This window comes from Anguilla anguilla, chromosome 13 (genome assembly GCF_013347855.1).
Source record: "Anguilla anguilla isolate fAngAng1 chromosome 13, fAngAng1.pri, whole genome shotgun sequence".
In the NCBI taxonomy this organism is placed as follows: Eukaryota; Metazoa; Chordata; class Actinopteri; order Anguilliformes; family Anguillidae; genus Anguilla; species Anguilla anguilla.
The window spans coordinates 23,246,505-23,266,403 of record NC_049213.1 but is presented as its reverse complement, the minus strand read 5'-3'; the positions used below and the strand labels follow the sequence as shown (position 1 = coordinate 23,266,403).

General features: G+C 40.5%; 1 protein-coding gene and 1 long non-coding RNA gene across 2 annotated transcripts in view; both read right to left on the bottom strand.

Moving 5' to 3' along the window:
• Positions 1-294: 294 nt before the first annotated feature.
• On the bottom strand, positions 295-2,155 carry rpl29 (ribosomal protein L29). Its single transcript, XM_035386814.1, has 4 exons — positions 2,051-2,155; positions 1,531-1,582; positions 1,364-1,428; positions 295-617 (listed from the first exon to the last, which is right to left on the bottom strand). Exons 2-4 carry the CDS (start codon positions 1,565-1,567, stop codon positions 492-494), a joined length of 228 nt encoding a protein of 75 aa, XP_035242705.1. The 5' UTR covers positions 1,568-1,582; positions 2,051-2,155; the 3' UTR covers positions 295-491.
• A 2,829-nt stretch (positions 2,156-4,984) lies between these two features.
• LOC118211334 overlaps positions 4,985-19,899 on the bottom strand; it is a 73,872-nt gene continuing 58,957 nt past the window's right edge. The window contains exons 5-7 of the long non-coding RNA XR_004761993.1: positions 14,721-14,824; positions 8,198-8,342; positions 4,985-6,483 (exon numbers count right to left, since the gene is read on the bottom strand). This is a non-coding gene — a long non-coding RNA (uncharacterized LOC118211334). The remainder of the gene's footprint in view (positions 6,484-8,197; positions 8,343-14,720; positions 14,825-19,899) is intronic.

Sequence of the window (19,899 nt, the reverse complement as noted above, 5' to 3'; positions counted from 1 at the left end):
AGTCAACTGAGTGACCATAATCAATACCAATATATTTGAAACTGCATTTCAATGTTGACTATACTGAAAATCACAAATTAGCACAAGGTTCATTTCTCAGTTCACACAATTCATTCTTCAGGATGATAATGTCTTAACATGAACTTCATCACTGACTATACTCTATACTGGTACTATACCAGTAAATACCCATATAACAGAGGAAATGCAACAGCGTTAAGGATAAGCATCAATAATCCCTGAACACCGTATGCCAAACCTAATGTAAACTTCATCCAACACAGGAGCCATACAAAGGGTGTAAAATGCATATTTTATGACCAAAGTTACCAAAACAGCCCTGTGATTTACAAACTTGAAAAAACAATCCCAGGTTCCATTCAACAAGTCATGGCTTTATTCAAGTACGAAACTTGCGTGAGTTGATAAAGTCCATATGCAGTATGGTGACAGAGGTGGTACTTCTGTGACATTCCAACGGCTGCCACTGTTTATTTGGGAGCCGCCTGTGCTGCCACCGCCTTTGCTGCCACCGCCTTTGCTGCCATCGCCTTCTTCAGCCCCTTCTTGTTGTGCTTCTTGGCAAAGCGCATGTTCCTCAAGAATTTGGGGTCAACCTAGAATAGGACATCGAGCATAAGCCACATGGAATCAAGTGAGATCAAAATTGGACTGCAAAATCTGTGAGGTTTATCAAAGTTGGCGTTTACATTAACTGCAGTGCAGAACAAGGACTTGCAGCACCAACACCAGTGATGCTCAACCAATAGGCCAGCAATGTTCAACTGAATCCCAAAGGGAGCCAGTATCTGTGGGTTTGCGTTTTCCTTTCAATCACCTGTCAATTAAGGCCTTGAGACCAAGGTGTGCGGGTTCCTTAGCCAATCAGTGCCTTAAACACTTATGCCAAGAACAACCCAAAAACCAGCAGACATTGTGGCCCTGCAGGACAGGCGTTTGACACCTGGGCAATAGGCTGAATCAGTGTTCTGCCAAATCAGTAATGGCACCATTAGGTACTATAACTAATAATACACTGGCATTGATAATATGAAAGCATGCTAGCTTGTCTACAAAAGTCCCATCAGCCTGACAATCAGACTTCACATTAGATGCACATAAAGGTACTTCAAAAAGACAGCCATATTCAGAAATGTATTCAGCTAAGCCACAGACCTACATAGCCATACAAAATATTTGCAAGCAGAAAGTTTAGATACAATTTCCTGGTGTCTTACTCCCAACTTTGACAGCTGTTTGTGTATCTAGAATTGGCTACCGTCTTGCACATTAGGCATAAAACGAATTGAGACAACAGGAACTGGTAGGTAGCTAGGTGTCCATTTATTCAATGTATACTTACTCCCTTCAGGGACTCGTAGCGGTCGGACCGTGGTTTCTTGATTCCATTTCTGTGGGCTTTGCGTGCTATAGAGGGAAACGCGCATTTATTTTCAATGAAAATCAAGTGTAATCTTGACCTTACAAAAGCTACGCAAACAGCTGAATGCAAATTCGCCTGTTACTTACATTGGTTGTGGGTGGTGTGGTTCTTCGACTTTGCCATTTTGGTTCAGCGGTGCTGCGTAGTGATAAACAAAAGGTAAATAAATATTTTCGATTGGCCCTCATTATGATCCAACAACGCGAACACGTTGTAAGTCATGTTAGTCAGAAAAAGAAACAGCATGTCTCGCGAGCAATGTAGTTTACTTTTATCATACAAAAACTCATGCAACTTGTAACAATAACGTCAAAATAAATATAACTAAAGCTAATCACGCGAATGGGAAGAGGTACACCTCGAAAATAATACAGAAACTCGCAGTCATCATGCAATTTACTGTGGGAGCATTTAGGCATAGTGAAGTTAGCATCTTGGATTACAAATTTATCACTGAAAAAGGAACCGTTTCAGCGTCAATATACCCTTTGTTCATATGTCAGAATCTTATTAATTCCCTAACAACGTTTAAGCTTAACACTATACTTTCAATATGGAAGGATTGACAGAGATTTGGAAAATACATAATTGGGGAAACTTCAGTACCTTCCACACGTACGGAGACACAACCGGAAGAGAAAGAGCGAGCGCTTTGCACGACAGGAAATATCAACCATAGAGAATTACTTCTTCTTCACCCCAAGTTTTTTCAAGCTTGTCTTAACCATACGTTTTACAAAAAAATAATGATGCTGCCATCTAGTGTGGTGGAAGTTCATTAAAGAAAAACACCCAGTACGTACCACCATACGTATTCGCTTGGGATAAAACCCATAGTCTGTGGAAAACAGTCATTGTCATTGGCTTCTGTGCTCTAGCTTTAGTATGATTTCTGTTGTCACGTTTTAATAGTTACGCCATACACAGTGTGATTTAAATAAAGAAATACATATAAATAAAATATACATTTCAATTATTTTTTCCATTCTGTAGAATTTATATTGAAAAGTGAGCCCCCCACTGTCCTACTCAATGTCTCAATGTCTGACCCCCTGAATCCCCTGTGAATGTAGCTTAATTAGAAAGGCATCCTTCCATAATGTTTTCAACCTTGTGATACAGCCGATCCAACAAAAAATACTATGTCTTTGATAAATGCATAGCAATTTTCATACACCCCAAAGAGCTTCACTTTAAAAGAATGAGCAAAGAGATCCACTCAGTTGAATAACCAACAAGTGTGCTGATTTACTGATCAATGCAAACCCAGTGATGATCATAATCAATATCAATAATGTTAGTTGTATATTCATCCAAAATTGGATGTGCAAAATGCATTATTGCAACCTGTTAAGAATTAACATATTGTTTCTGCTAACATGGGGAGAGTCTATGTTTGATCTTGATGCATTCTGCTAAGAAAGATATGATCTAATCAAAAAAATCTGAGCACACCCACAACATTAACTTTATATGCCATAAAAATAACTGATCTAGGGCCAATATTCATAAGGTGTCTCAACACAGAAGCACCAATCTAAGATCAGTTTAGCCTTTTAGTTCATTATGGATGCTTTGACATTTACTGGGGAAATCTGGGTTCCTCCATATTGATAACATGCCTCAGAGCATAGGTGCTGATCTAGGGCCAGGTTTCTCTGGTCCACATCTTACCCTTCAGCACCCACATCTGCAAACACCAGCCCTGATCCTGCAACAGCACTCCTACTCAGAGATGCTTTATGATAATGCACCCAAAACCAACACCAAATAGAAGCATGAGTAATGATCAAATATCATACATATTTATGTTTTATGCCGAACTTCTGATGAGAAAGCACATTGTGACTGAATTAACTTAATATGTGAAGACTTACTGTACATATATATATATATATATATATATATCAAAAAAGACAGCAACGATGAGTGGAGGTAGCAATTATGTTTTTGTCAATGAAACAAAAAAGCATTTTTCTTTTTTGTTTGTTTTTCAATTAAGAACAATTTCTGAAAATTAAAGCATTACATGAACCAATCAGCTTTCATTTTTTGAATTAAAAATGTCAAAAAATGTCTGTTAATTTGTGTGTGTGTGTGTGTGCATGCATGCGTGTGTGTGTTAAAATAAGGCATTTTGAGCCTGTGGTCTGAAAAGTGCAATACAAATGGCCATATGTATTATTATTATTATTATTATTATTTTAATATTATTATTATTACTATTATTATTATTATTATTATTGTTGTTATTGTGCTTTGTATTTATTTATTTTCAATCTTTCTTATAAAGGAAATGAATGCTGCTACATGAGATGATTTAACTTCACACTTGTTTGGATGAAGTCATATTGAGCTGTGACAGTGACAGATACAGTATATCACCCTGTAATAGAAGTTACTGGTTTATTCGTGGGGAAATGTATGTTTTTATAATGACACTGCACTGATAATCTCACTGATTTTGGTGCTCATTTCAGATAATTGAATCATTACAAAACCAGCCAGGGGGTGTCAGTGTGGGTATATGCAACAGACCTACAAGGCGGCAATATCCACTTCTGGTCTTTCACAGAAAATGCAATTGTATGACTTGCAGAGAATACCACAAAGAATCATAAGTGATTAATTTTCTTAGAAGACGGGTTATTGTAAATTTCATACACTATTTCCTTTTTTCTTAGAAGTGTCAACCTCCAGCCCGATGAACAATACACTAACAATTTCTGCTGGTGGATTTTCTACATATCCACTGAGTATTGATTAACCGTTCACTGACTTCACTGAGCCTCTTATTCTGCGGGAGTTTCCAGGGCTTCCCTTTTTAAATCTTACTCATTTATCTGATTGGTAGATTTGGTTGGCTGGATTTAACCTCGCACTTCCTGGTCATAAGTACTCCCTGGCAGAGGTGGAAAACCCAAGACCAAAAAGTAAAAATCTTCCCCAGTATCTTGTTCCTATCAACTCGATTTGCTATTTATTTCTGAAGAACGATTTCTACCTTTCTTCAGCCAGTAGGTAGAACTAATTTGTGAAATCAACTGGCTGAGTTCATGGGTGGAAGAAATGCATGGCATGATTTTTGCTTCTTGATCCCTAGACTTTCCACCACTGCTCCTTGGTCACAAACTTATGGCCTTATACACTGCTTCAATTCACTGCCCATGAAGTCTACATTTTGTATGTATTTATAATTGTTTATCCATCCTGGTGAGTTTCATCTCAAGAGTAGCAGTAACCATGATGAGTTACAGATCATAGAAATGGGTAATATAAACACTTGAGAGAACCCTTTAATTGTCTAGCATTGCATTTAAAACAGAAAGCACTTCAAATGACCACTTGTCAGTTTGGATCTTGATAGTAGGTGACAATGACAGAAGGCAGGTGGGAGACAGGGTTGGGGGAGGGGGACTTAAAAGAAAAATTAAACATTAAAAAAAAACATTTATGTTGTCATAAACATCACTGAATGAAACAGCATAAATTGTGAGCACTTGTAAAAAGTTTACTTGAATGAAGAGCGAGTCCTTTAAGTTGCATTGATTGAAACAAAGTTGCTTTATTTCCAGTTGCGAAAAAAAATTATAATCCATGAATATGTTGGGTAATAAAGAGCCAACCTATCATTAATGAATTATCGTAAGTAACATGTCTTTCCCTTTCTCCCCCTGCCTGTGTAGAGTCTTGCCAATGTGGCAGGCAAGTCTCCCATTGATTTAATGAGAAATTATATTATATTTTATTATATTATATTTCAGAATACTGTTATTAAGATTTATTGCACTGTATTGTAAATACATTTTTTTCTTTTACAGAAAGAAATTCTCTGCCTTACTCTACATGTTTATTTATGTTTGCTGTGTGTTGGCGGTGATAGAAATCTGGGTCATTCAGACCTCAGATTTTCCTCAAAGATTGCAGGCTGAGAGAGGACGTCAGGCCTGGGGAGGACTCTGGGCCGCAGGGGGGAAGGTGCACTCCTATTCTGCGCTGATAGCAGAAGTGCAGTAAAATGGAGTGGAGAAAGAGGCCCCTCCTCTCTCCCGAGGGCTGTGGTGTGGGCCATGTGATGTGCTGTGCAGCTCTCGTGCAGAAATGACAAAACCTGGAATACCCATCAGCCCCCCCATGCCATTCCCTCCAACTCTGCAGCCCCTTGCAGCTCAACCGTGGTGAAGCACCGCTGAAGCTGAAGGGATCACTCACCATACCATATATAGATCTTTCCTTCACCAAAGAGTCAGCAGTAGCTAAGTAGCTCAGTTCTCATAATAATGGTATTGCAGTAACCTGACTTGGTAAATATATAGGTCTCGCCTTCCCTTATTCCATGTAAATATGAATTCATTCACATAAGAAAAAAATCTTTCAGTCATATCATGCATCCTACTTTCCCTCCATCAAGACATAAGGATTATTAAACAGACATTGTGTATTTAGTTTTAAACGATTAAATGGTTTAAATGACTAAATTTAGGAGGACAGTGTGCTCATAAAGGTTTATTAATAAGTGAATGAATATTCTGTATAGACTTTAAATGATAAAACTATTTTAGTTCTCTAGAAATCCTTGGAGTTACCAGACCCCATTTTGTGAAGGTCTTGCAGTATGTGAACTGTAATACAGTATTTCTCATGTAAAACTATAACCAAGGTATTTTTGTAATTTCTCAGTATTTCAAACCACACTAAAAGAAAGGTAGCGGCTAAATACAATTCAGATGTTCAGAGAGCTGTGAATCCATGCTATGTCAGACATGCCTAACTCAATCTCTTCCAAACAGGGTGGCAAAGTGTTCTCTCAGCTACCTACCAGGCATGGGGGTTCATCATGATGCCGTTTACATAACAGCAGCCTCAGGGACTGCGTCCCACATCACATGATCTGTGCTGTTCCCGGAAACAACCCAAAGAGCAACATCTTCCTATGGACCAGGAAAACCGCTTCCAGGTCATCTCGATTGTTGCCACGTGCATCTCCAGTAGGCAAGGTGTGTGCTTCCTTTGGTCCCCAATACAAATTCCCTTTCCTTCTGTGAGCACAGGAAGAGGAGGGAGGGAGGAGGGAAGAGTTTAATTTCCTTTCATTTCATCCACCATATTATTTTACCCCCTTTTTCCACCCATTTATTTCTTTTTCATGAAAAACAAACTTTGTCTCCCAGGAAAATTAAGTCATTTTTATAAAGTTTTATCAGTCTACCTCAGCTCCATTGGGAAACTGCATCGTCATCTGTCTTCCCAATCAAAGAAAAAATGAAAGGTATTTTTGTTCTATTAAGCTATGCAAACAAACAGTGATGTCATCACAATATAGGATAGGGTGACGGCATGCTCTCTTCGCTCTCCCAACCCCTCCCAACCCTTGTTGTTTGTCTCCCAGTCCTGACATCGGATGCCTCTGTGTGATAGAAGAGAAAGGCCCAGGAGAGAATTGCCTGTAGATAGCATTATAAACCACATGATGACACAAAGCTTTTCTGCTGATGTGGGGTGGGGGGGGGATGGGGGGTAGGCGAGCTCATCGATCAGGAATCGTCTCGGAAAACAGATCTCTCCATCATACGGGTTGCTTTCAGTTCTGTGGTTCTGTTTCAATTTGCAAAAGACAAATTCCGCAAAATTATTAAATAGTATCTAAAAATGGTAGCTATTTTTTTCCATTTCAGGTTTTTTTTTTACAATTTATAGAACTGTGAGCACAATTGATTTGTAAATACAAAGTAAAAAGCTTCAGCGAGGAAAGATCTGAGGGAGTGAATACATGGAGAGCAGTGTGGAGCTGGTTGAATCGCCACGCTGTCTCTGCCGTATCAGCTCCCTCAGTGACTACAAAATTCATGGTGAATTATTTCTCCAAATGACAGAAAGTGCAAATCTTATAATAAAGACACTGCTATCATATTCTATTACTAAAAGGCGCATTTGCACTTGCTTTGGCCTGTTGTTTAACATGACGGTGGATTGGCTTTCTGTATCGGTCTCGGACATTTGAAGCATATGCTGCCCTGCCTCCGCGGCTCTGACAGGCTCATGTATATTTAATTGCAGTCAGAAGCCAGCTACTCAGGCCCTCGATTTGTGCATTTGCAGCTCTCCAAGAAGGTCGCAGTTGCCAGAGGAAACGAGGTGCAGATGGTGTCCACCCCGAGGAAGGCCCGTAAAAACATGCAGTTAAAGTCAGTCCTCCATCGCCCGTTCCATGTAGTCACCCCAATTAAAGCACACCCACAGAATAAGACTGGGAGAAAGAGGATCAACACATCGCCCATGACTCGTCAAAGGTGCCGGAGGCAAATGCAGAGGGGCTGTTCTTCTTCTTCTTCTTCTGGGAAACATCAACTTTGAACAGACAATGCCAGGACAGCCACCTAAATCTGGGAATATGCCAGCATTTGACGCTATGTGAGGTCATGGGCCCCAGTTCTGATTCTGTATAATGCAGTGATAAAGCAGTTCTGCAGCACTGGGGTCAGTTGGAATATTAGGAATATTAGCCCCCTTTTGTGCTAGACTAGTTCTAGCCCTATCATGGATGATGTGCACAAGTAACAGTAATGGTCACCTGTCCCTGACAGCATGATGTGGGGCAGTGAACATATAAGAGAGAGAGAGAGAGGAAGAGGCAAGGGAGGGAAATAGGTTATTGTATGATCGGGCTCTCCCATTGGCTGAGGGAGAGAGTGAATGAAAGTGTTTGATCTGAATGGACACCAGCTGTCACAGCACATCAGGAGCAGGCCTCACCGTGACTTCTGATGGCGTGGGCGGAGGTCCAGCAGAAGGTGTGAGTCACTTTTCTGTCCAATCACAGCAGAGGGCCAGGCAAGGCACTCTCCATTTCAGATTCACTCACAGGTCAGACTCGTACAGGCCACTCAGAATGTCCCTCCTGTGTTAAGTATGTTAAAAAATTATTATACAAGTACGCAAACTTTAGTGAACTTTACTGAGAAGTTCAAAATTAAATGGTTGAGTATGCATAGGGAGGTGGGGTAATATTTATTAACTGAAACACCAGTCAAAGGGTAAAAACCAGCAGAAAAAGTATAGCACTCAGCTTAGCAGAAGAGTAAAGGGTTAAACGATTATTTTAATATAGCAGTAGTTTTGTACTGCTGGCAATTACTTTCATATCACAAATTATGCTCATGAGCTTAGACTGCAAAATTCCAGTGTACAAGCATGGTGCGGAAAAATGAAAGTTCTGTGATAAATACTGACACCTTTCTAGTAATAATGTTCTTTTATGTTGTAGCTCAATAGTGGAACACTTCATAAAATATGATCCATTTGTGCATCCGATTTCTATTCAACTAATTCTTCACATTAATTCCATTCATCATCATCATCATAACCTTTATTTAATTCTCGGAGGTACAATTGAGGGCCAGGCCCTCATTTTCAATGCAGCCGAGATTACAAAAACAGTTAAGACACAATAAGTATAATAAATGTTCACAGAAAATAGCAACAGCAAAACCAACATAGTATATAATAATAATAACTAGAATAGCTATTATTAGGCCAGCTGAGCTAACACTCTCATGTAGGCACACAGAACATGGCTTTAAGCAAGACCTTCACATAAAATCACAATAAGACATTTTATTTTTAATAATCTCAAACTAAACAAAATATGTCTTAAAGTACAGCTGTGTTCCAAGGCCTGCAAAAAGTGGAATCATAAATTTTTTAAAAAGCTGGTTGGACCAGATAGTTTGGGAGACAATCAGTATACAAGGGAAATGATTATGTTACATAAGAATGCTGGTGACTCACGCTCCTTGTCACACAGAAAAATGGACTGCAGTAGTATTTTTAACATGGCGTTGTTGAGTAATCTGGGTCCCAGGAACAGCATGTTGACCCGATTTCTCACTGATGCCTCCCTGACTCCCCATTTATTATAATGACCCTGTGTGCTTCTGCAGCCCTGATAAACCGAGACAGGGACTATGGCAGGATGCTCAGTAACAAAGCCCACACTTTGGACACTGACAAGGGCTGATTACTGTGGTTAGAACTGACATAAGAGTCCCACACTACAGATAAAATATATAAATAAATGCATAAATTTTAAAAAGTCTGCTTTCTTGTAGAAGGCAGTGGAGATTTGATGATGATGTTCATATTTGTAAAGGGCCGGAAATAATTTTTTTAACTTATATAAATAATTAACTAAATAAATAATGTGTAGCAAGCAGTTGTCAAAAGATCTGGGACATCACTAGGCTGAATGCCACAGGGGTTCAGTGGGAAAATACTTACTAATTCCTAGAACTACAAAGATGTTTTTTTCTTTTTTTACTTATTGGTAAAGTTCTGCTCTTTTCATACATCTCACAGTTTTCTTCTTCTTCTTATTATTATTATTATTATTATTATTATTATTATTATTATTGTTATTATTATTATTATTGTTATTATTATTATCATTATTAGTGAAAAAAATGGCTGCTTCACCATTGTATGACCCTTAATGTGTATATGTGAGAGTTAATGAGAAAGCCCTCCACCCTTTCTAAGGAAAGCACACTGTCAGAAACAAATAGCTGATGCCTGTTTTCGATCACTAATCATGTTATCAGATGTGTGGCAAGGCAAGGCAGGCCAAGGGGTTTGGATAAATTAACCTCATTAATTTGTCTCTGTGCATTTTCTCCTCTAATTTCACTCGTTCTGGCTTTAATGTAACTGATGTCTGCTGTGCTGTGTACAGAACAGTAGAGAGAGGTGCCATGGAGACCAAGGAGATCATTCATAAAGTGTCTCAGAGTAGAAGCGCTGATCTAGAATCAGGATTCCCCTGTCCATGTCTTAATCGAATCCATTGTGAGCTGAAAGGCAAAGCTGATCCCAGATCAGCACCCCTACTCTGAGATGTTTTATGAAATTGGGCCCAGTTTTTCCTGGAGTGGGTGTGTCCCCAGTGCTTCAGGCAGGAGTGGCCTGGTTAGAGCCGTTGTGGGAGGGCGTGGTGGTGGGGGAGGGTAACCGTAAAATGAGAGACAGAATGATGTCAATCAGAACAAAAGAAAAGGACAATGTCACACCGCCTACACACACACGCACACACACACACACACGCACAGACACACACAAATATTCACACACACACACACACACACACACACAGGCTCCCCTAGTCAGTATGAGGCTCACCACATTACACTTTCTGCTCACCTTATTTCTAATGACAGAAAAATTGTAATTAGTTTCATATTACAGACTCATTCCTGTTGGAAACTCATGATTTAAATGAGGCCTATTTTGACTGGAAGGCATGCACAGGCAGACTGTCAGAGGAAGTCATTAAAAAACCTAAACAGAGGCCTGTCAAATGTGCTGTAGACATCATAAAGAAGTAATACATATTCCACTTTCCATTTGATAGGAGTGAACACTCACCACTGCATTAGCAAGCAAAATGACTTAAGTAAATAGGTGAAATACACTTTTTTTAAAACTGCTAAATAGTACAACTGCACAAACTGGTTTCTAATCTTTAAGCAGCTTTCCTAAAAAAACTCATAAGAAATATGTCAATTCATCAGAAATCTTAGCTTAACCACAGAGAATTTGATTACATCTCTAATGCCTCTAGCAGCTTTGACTGTAATTTTTTTGGCTCTTAGTGAATAAACTGAGTTTAGTTAGTGAAAACTTTAAAGCCATATTTGGAACCCAGTACACTGTGCCTGAACATCAGACAGCATGGCCTTTTGAACCTCATATTATGCTGTAGATACACTACATGGACACCTGACATCCAACATCTCAACCAAAATTATGGCCATGATTATGGAGCTGGTCCACCCTTTGCTGCTATAACCACCTCCGGTCTTCTTGGGAGGCTGTACACTAGATGTTAGAGAATTGCTGCAGGGATTTGCTTCCATTCAGCCAGAAGAGTATTAGTGAGGCTGGGCACTGATTGAGCAACAAGGCCTGGCTCGCAGTTTGCTTTCCAATTGATCCCAAAGGTGTTGGATGGGGTTGAGGTCAGGACTCTAGGAAGGCCAGTCAAGCTCTTTCACGCCGTTCTTGACAAAACCATTTCTGTGTGCCCGAGGCACTGTCATGCTGAAACAGGAAAGGGCCTTCCCCAATCTGTTGGGGAAGCACAGAATCTCCTAGAATGTCATTGTGTTCAGTAGGATTAAAATTTGCCTTCACTGGAACTAGCCTAGCCCAAACCACGAAAAACATCCCCAGACCAAAGGGTGTCCAAATAAATTTGGTCATATAGTACAGATTTCTGATGACAAACAAGAACTGATGACAAATACACAGTCAGGATTCCCTTCACCTGTAGCAGACTAATTAACAAAGCTCTCATTAATCCGCAGGAGGATGACCGTATTCTAATATGTAAAACGAGACAGGCACATCTGTCATTCGATAAAAGTTTAATTGGGGTTATTGATGATACATCTGTAATATGTCGAACATATGGCTGGATATCTTCCAATCCGCACGGGAAAATGCATTTTTATTTATTTTTGATTTAACGTATCTTTGTATCCATGAAAGGTTACCGTGTAAAAATAGTATTAAAAAAAATAATAATACAATTCATTTTGGAACATTGTTGCCACCATGTGTCTGTCATTGTGATTCACACATAATAATATGCCTTGTTCCAGTTCTCAGTTCAACATGTACTGTAGGACACTCTGAGTTGTCCGGTCAATCACTGAATCATATATCAACCAAACAATCAGTCAGTATTGATTGGAGAGTGGGATGTAACAACTGGTCCAGCTCAACCTAAACTCAACATAAGGAAAAATCAATGAAGTTGTTTAGCTCAACTGATCTAAATATTCATAGCATAATAATTCTACACAGGTATTATTTAGGAATGGTGTACATATTGCATCTATTTTTGATTTGATGAGGCCAAATTTCAGTCGAGACATCAATGAAAACCTTGGTAGTGATGGGAAACTGCACTTTCAGTTTAAAGGCAAGGCAGCACATACGGTTTTGGAACCTGCATATGTATGACTGATCTGAAAGCACAAGCAAAGTCGGACATCTGATATTAGACCCTCTCTCAACAAACGGAGAACAGGAAGGAAGTCGCCGTGTGGCCGGACAGAAACTGTAGCTCTGGTGACTCCAACACCCATGAATTCTGCTGTCAACAGGAAGGATGAGTCACAGCGAAGCTCATGATCAGCTCTGCAGATTACAGGGTTCGACGCTGTGCTTCCCTTCCCAGCATCCTCGCCTACAAAGGCATGTGGGCCTCGACAGCTCTAAAAATGGCTCCACTTCCTGTCCAAGGACTGGGCTGAAGCCTAATGCTCAGGTGCAAGCAAACTGTGACATAAAATCACAAAACCAAAATTCCAACTTCACTTTTATAACAGGCAAAAGTAGCTTGGTGAAGGGTGAAAAATTTGTATGTTATCATTCTTTCTTTAGTCCATAAAGAAAGATAAATGCTTGTGCAAATTGCTGACCCCTACAGACAAAAAAGCAGCATTCATTTGAACAGTAGTCCAAAAGTGTCAACTGTCTGTTTATTGTGCCTAATGTTCACCCACTGTGAATAAAACTAAACAGCGATTTGTGGCTTCAAAGTCTTCTCTCCAGAGCATTGCTAAAAAAACCCTTCCTCCAGCCTGTTCCTGGTTCAGAGGCTGATTTTATTCTTTTGCTGTTCTGCCTCACTGAACTAATTGCTGTAATTGAATCAGTGGATGAATGAACAGATGCTCTGAAAAACAAATCATGGTTAGCTGGCATGCAAGTAGTGAATGATATGCTGCATATCACTGTGAGCAGCTTCCAACTGACATTCTTTTGCATGATTTGTTCTTTCTCTTTGTCATGATTTTTCCCCATTATAAACCACCCATGGTTGCAAGCTCTGTCTCCAATCTGGGAGAGGACTAGGAAACACATGCTCTGATGTCATGTGACATCAGTCGAGAGTTCTCAGCACACGGCAGTTTATAAGTCGAGTTCAAACAGACAAGAGTCGGGTGAAGATACATCATATGCAGCACAGCAGAGTCTGAGGCACCTGAACGATGGGGGGGCGGAGGGGGGGGGGGGGGCAGTAACACATGATGAGATACTGTCACCCCAGCCGACTGAAACCTTCTATCCCAGGGCAATACTAGGGCCAACTGGGACTTAAAAGGCCATGTATCACCACCAATTTTACAACTATTTCTCAGGCATCCCAGTATGTATTGGAGCATTTTTTTTCCAAGCAGAAAAAATGTTTTCCACTCCATTGGTCAGCTTTTATTAATAAATAAAATCCAGAAACGGTTCTGGTCTTTTTCAAGAAAGTCTTCGGAATGCATTACATCCTGCCGATATATTCTTTATTTTAGGAAACAGTGTGTAAATTCAACCTGATATGGAAATTTGTGACCTGTTTTGTGATGTTCTCTCACCTTAACCGAGATGAAAACAGTGGTTTGACTATAAGAAATCTCACAACAAAGAAAGAACACCTCTGATTTGATAATTGTTTGTGCATCTGCACTTGCACAACAGGAAATAATTTTCTATGCTCATCAAGAATAAATGAGCATAATTACCGGGCTGGCTGGTGGCCGAGTTTTCTTGTAAAAAGTCCTTACGATGACTCAGCCTTGGTATAACCAAAAAATACTATTGTGCTTAGTCTGTATTATCTCAAAAGGGGCTTTAAGCCATAAATACTGTCATGCTCAATAATATGAACCTGAGAAAAAATTAGCTGTGTGTGTTGGATTTGCAGTTTTATTCAAAGCCTGAGTGAAGCTGTTTAAGTGAAGCTCTTTTATCAGATGTTGTTTCCTCTCTGGCAGATACAACCTATTTTTGTCATCACTCCGCCTGAGTGTTTGCTTCACACGTGAAGAGCCTCAGGTAATGGGGGGCTCGGGGGGGGTACGGGGGGGGCGCAACACCCCTCCATGCTCCATACCCAGTTGTGCTTCACTTGCACCATGTGTCTTAGCAACAGTCCTCTCGTTTTCATTCCCCCGAGTTCATACATGATATCCTCAGATTGTGGATCATTCCCATTTGAATTTGGGTAAATAGTTTTGTTTTATGTTCATTTATGAAGATTGATTTCAATGACTATATATGTATACTACAACCTTAAACGTATAGATGGAGATATCCTCCATCTGCTAAGGTCTTGCCTGGTCCCTCTTGCAAAAGATCTTTATAATATCAAAAGTCCTTCTGTTAAATAAAAACGTTTAAAAAAACACACAATTTAACCATGAAGAAGATAATGGTACTGTACTGTGCGCATTTCGATTTTCTGGCTTTGACATGTTCATGTGGAGATTCCTCCGCTCTGCATGCAGTTCCATGGCCTGGGGACCTCCCACAGTAAATCATGTGTTCCTGTGCAGGAGACATGTGACAGAGGCACCGTCATGCCCAAGTACAGGCCCCCGTCCCACACCCCTCGCCCTCCCTCTGCAGAGCACCCACAGCATCCTGTCTGCAGGCAGGCAGAGCCTCACCAGACAGCACAGGGAACCGTCACAAGGGCAAAGAAAAGGTCATTACACATAACAGACAGTAGCCACATAAATTTATATACCAATATTGAAAAAAACGGGATGAAAATAGAGTCGTAGCAGAGGCTGGTGTGGCCTAGGGCCTCTGGTGCTTTTATGCAGGGTAGATTAGTATTGCCTTTGATCTCTGGCATTGCTGGGCAGCAGCACACTTAGTCAAAGAGCAGAAGTTCCTGAGGGGAGGGGGGGTGGCAGCACTCTCATTCATCTGGCTGCACTACAGCTTATCATGCAGCTTAGAGAGAGAGAGAGAGAGAGAGAGAGAGAGAGAGAGAGAGACGGAGGAGAGAGGAGGAGGAGAGAGAGAGGGAGGACGGAGGAGAGGGAGGGAGGGAGAGAGAGAGAGAGGGAGAGAGAGACAGGGAGGGAGGGAGAGAGAGAGAGAGGGAGAGAGAGACAGGGAGGGAGAGAGGGGGATAGAGAGAGAGAGCGGGAGGGAGGGAGACAGGGAGAGAGAGACAGTGAGGGGGATGAGAGACATAGGTAGAGAGAGAACAAGGAAAGAGAGAGAGGAGAAATAATAAGGAAGGCAGGAGAGAGAGAAGGAGTTAAATAGAGAGAGAGAGAGAGAGAGAGAGAGAGAGAGAAGGAAAGAGAGAAAGAGAGAAAGTAAGTGAGAGCGAGGTTGCTGCAGGGATCTGCTGCATGATCAGAATACATTTCCCCTCCATTGATCGTCACGGTATGAATGGAACAGTGCGGCAGGTCACATGATGGGAGTACTCTCCCGCAGCCTCAGTACTCTGGAATACGGCCCACCATCATTATGCAGCCATCAAGCCACTGGATTTCTGACAGGAAGCCTGCTCCGCTAGAGATAAGATGGCTTAACAGGAACTAGATCAAACCGGTTTTTGCCTAGAAGGGATTGTGAAGTAGCACCAGAACAGTGAGACCAGAGAGTAAGCAAATTCTTTCACACACATTTCTTTTTTTTCTTCGCTAAGGCGGCAGTAAAAGGAGATGTATGCATGTTCTCGTTTCTGACGAAAGGCAAGGATGACCACCTTTGGCAATGCCCACCTCATTCATATGGCTTCCCTACTACAGTAATTACTGCAAAAGTATTGGAACTTCCATGTGACACCGGGAAGCTACTCTAGTGCCCCATAATATATGAACAAATCTGCTAAACCTGAACAAAAAATGTAAGAGGCGGTGCACAAACCATCATGGTGATGACATCACACACAGAACTCCAGCTTATGCATGGTGTGGGCCCAGTAGACAGAGGCTCACGTTGGACTGACTCGCTGGTGTAAATATGGCCAAATATGGCATTTTCAGAGCCATAACTCATACCATAAATTATATTTCAGAATGACTACTTTCCCGTTTTCTAATTTTTTCACTCAAGGGCAATAAAGGTAACTAAAGAAAACTGATGTGTACAAAAGAGCAGTTCGAACGTCTTAAAATATTCAGGGGTGCCTGTACATGTTTAGTCATGTCTGCTTTGTTGCCGGCTCTTTGCATCTCATGCTATCAGAGATCAGAGATCAGGCCCAAGAGAGGATATCCGCGCCGATAAGGCGATAAGGTGTCACGTGACAGAGAAAGGGAAGATGTCTGGCTGAAAGCGTGCTCTCGTTCGGGGTAATCTCGGTGCCTCATTGCTGGTGGTATTGGTGGTTGCTCTGTTAATTTCCTCACTTAGAAACCCCCCCCCCCCCCCATTCTACCTACTCTCATAAAGAGAAGCTCACTGAATTGTGTGTGTGTGTGTGTGTGAGCATGCGTGTGTGTGTGTATGTCTATAAGTGTGCTTGTGCATGCGTGAGTGTGTGTGCGTGTGTATGTGTACGTGTGTGCGCATGCGTGTGTGGGTGTGCATCTGTGTATGCTTGTGATTGCGTGTGTGTGTGTCCAATACTGTGACCAATCCAGAAAATGCTGGCTAATCCTTGGGTGTCATGTCACAGTATCCCCACAGCAATTCAACTCCTCAGCAAAAGATGAGAATGAAAATGATCTACTACCAGGTGCATTCACTTACCCATCACCCCTGGCATCTACACATATTTCATATGGCTTCCGCTATCTCATCGTATAACAGACTGGGAAATGCTGGAATCAGACAACTCAAGCATACTCAAGCCTTTTCTGATCGACACAACACAGACATTATGTGATGTCACCTAAGGATAAAATTTTAGGATGTAAGGAAGGTGGACAAAAATTGTTTCAGAAAACACTGCCAAGGTGTGCAGGTACAAGGATACAATCAAGGCTTATCATAGGCTGCTGGATGCGATTAGTGAAGGTTGCCTTTTCTCCACACTCTTCCCCAGATGGTGGGAGAACTTTCCCCACTCAGTCAGAAAGACACAATCGCTGACTGTTTTCAGCAAGACACCTACCGCCCCTCAGTTGCAGCCTATACTTCTATCAATGCCTTAATTAAAAAAGAAAATTAACCCTTCTCTACCTGCCTTTTGTAGGAGTTGTTGCACGCATCTGTGCATTAGCACTGTATTAACTGTGGCAGTACTCAGCTCTTGTGGGTGTTTTTTTTACCATGTTAAATGCACCATTTGTAAGTTGCTGGGGCTAAAACTTAAAATGCCTGAACAGTAAACTGCAGATATGGTGCACAAGAAAGTCTATTCATTCAAGATAAATGCTAATCTCAGGATAAGCTAATGCCGGAAATGTGCACAATTTCTGGTGAAACAGACTTTCGCAACATGTACTTCCAACATTAGCTTCGTCTGTGATGAGTGAGCTGAAAGCACACCAGTTTTGAAACTTAAATGTTAGGAAACAGAACAACTACAGCTGACTTAGCAATGTAGGTACATTCCTGCTATCCAGAATATATAGGGGATTTGTGTAACATCAAGATGAACACAATTCATTCAGTCAGAATATTTTTCACTTTTAAATCTCTCTGTAATAAACTTGCCATCTTACACACTGTAAACCCAAACACAGCACATATCCACTCATTCGATTTGGGGAGTGGTTCACAAAGGTCCAAGGAGGGTCAACATGAACTCTATGAATCCCCTCTGGATCCACCTGTATGTCCTGTTTCTTTTAACACCATTAAACACATTTATTATTATTAGTAGTAGTAGTATTAGTAGTAGTAGCAGCAGCAGCAGCAGCAGCAGTAGTAGTAGTAGTAATTATAATAATACATTTTATTCATCAAGTACATTTCCCAAGCTCAAGGCACTCAACAGTTTCTACATTAAAATAAAATAAATGTCAAAGAATGCAGTCCCATTATCAGTAGTTTCAGTAGTTTTAGTCTTGTTAACTTCTTGTCTTCCTCCAGAGAACCTCATATATTTCAACAACTCATCTCTTCTCTCATTCAGATCTAAAAAATTGAGACCCTCAAGCATTATTCTTTATGACTTAATGTCTGCCAATCTTATAGGTTCAACAAACATCTGTAGCTGCAATATAATGTGCACTTATACAGAAAAAGTCCCCCAATTTGGGTGCAAACGTCGGCAAGCTTTTATGTATGGTACGCCCAGGTCAACAGACCAAAGAAACTTAGACATCCTTACAGATGAAGGTTTATTTCTACAATTGTCAATGAAAAATGACCATAAAACAGTACATTTCCTAATAATGTGTTCCATTTTCACATGTAGTTTAAAATGCTAAAGAGTCGCTGAAAGGTTATCAAACAAAGACAAAACAGACGGCATGCCTTATCGTTATGATGTTTTTATTTTTTATTTTGTCGCTGTTCAAGGTTTTTAACATTACAAATTGTGTCCACAGCCACTGCCTGACTTTCTTTTTTTTTTTAATGTATGTTCTAGAGCATTTAGGGAGTTTAGGAAGTGACTCAGCCATGTTGCGCAGGGTTACTATTTCTGACTCTTGGAGACAGTTAACGAAACTATTCAGCCAAGGTGACTCACCACTAGGGTGCCGTGTCTTAGTTCCTTAAACTGGAAGCTCAGCATCACCCATTCTGGTGTGAAAAATATTTCAAGCCCAAATTTCCCTTCTCACAACTCTTTTCTTTCAAAGTTCTGTGAGAGGAACGATGGCAATAGACACAAATACAATATAGGCAGAGCCCCATAAATTTTACATTAGGTCATTTACCAGATGCTTTTATCTGGATCAGCTTCCAAACAGTATGTAAAAATGTTCAGCTAATAATAATAATGATGCAGAGTTATTTGTGTCACAACCAGTCATAAGTGTCATTACACAAACTTACAACTCACATACACATACATAAACATATCTGCTGTAGCAGGTACTAGCAGGAGCTTTATGATAGAGTGCTGTAAGAAGAAAAGGATTCCATCTTATGGATTACATGTTAAACAAGGTCCTGGCTGTGGACAAAATTAGCCCTGGTTTCCTAGATAAAAATTGCTCCCCGACATCTGGCCACCAAACCATACCTCCTACATCAGATTAACTACACAATTTCTCACGTTCCATACCCTCTTTCCCCACTTCATTATAGCAATAAAGAACTGAATTCTCAGTTGATCTACCTGGATAAATAAAGGTAAAATAAATGAATGAAAAGCAGCATGATGGACTTGAAGGTATAGCATTAAAGGTAAACTAAGTTCAGCACGTCTGAGGGTATTCAAATCAAATGAAATAGTTGTGGATTCATAGGTATAGGCCACAGTCCATTTATATCCGTAGCAGTGCTGTTTTTCTACAACCCCAGATTGGGTGGGTTTATAGCAGCCATGGTCCCTTTGGGTGCTATTACATTATTTTCTAAAAGCAAAGCACCAGATTGTTTATGGGAAAATGGGACATCATAAAACAAAGAAAGAGACAGAGGTGTCACATAACAGTGTCTCACTAGTATTTTGAGTGAGCATCAGCATCCCTGATCTACAGCATCCATGATCCCATTAACATCCCTGATCTACAGCATCCCTGATCCTATCA

Coding starts and splice junctions, on each gene's coding strand:
- rpl29 (XM_035386814.1), bottom strand. CDS start 1,567: ATGGCAAAGTCGAAGAACCACACCACCCACAACCAAT. Junction 1,429..1,530: donor CCACACCACCCACAACCAAT/GTAAGTAACAGG, acceptor TTCCCTCTATAG/CACGCAAAGCCCACAGAAAT. Junction 618..1,363: donor GCTACGAGTCCCTGAAGGGA/GTAAGTATACAT, acceptor GTCCTATTCTAG/GTTGACCCCAAATTCTTGAG.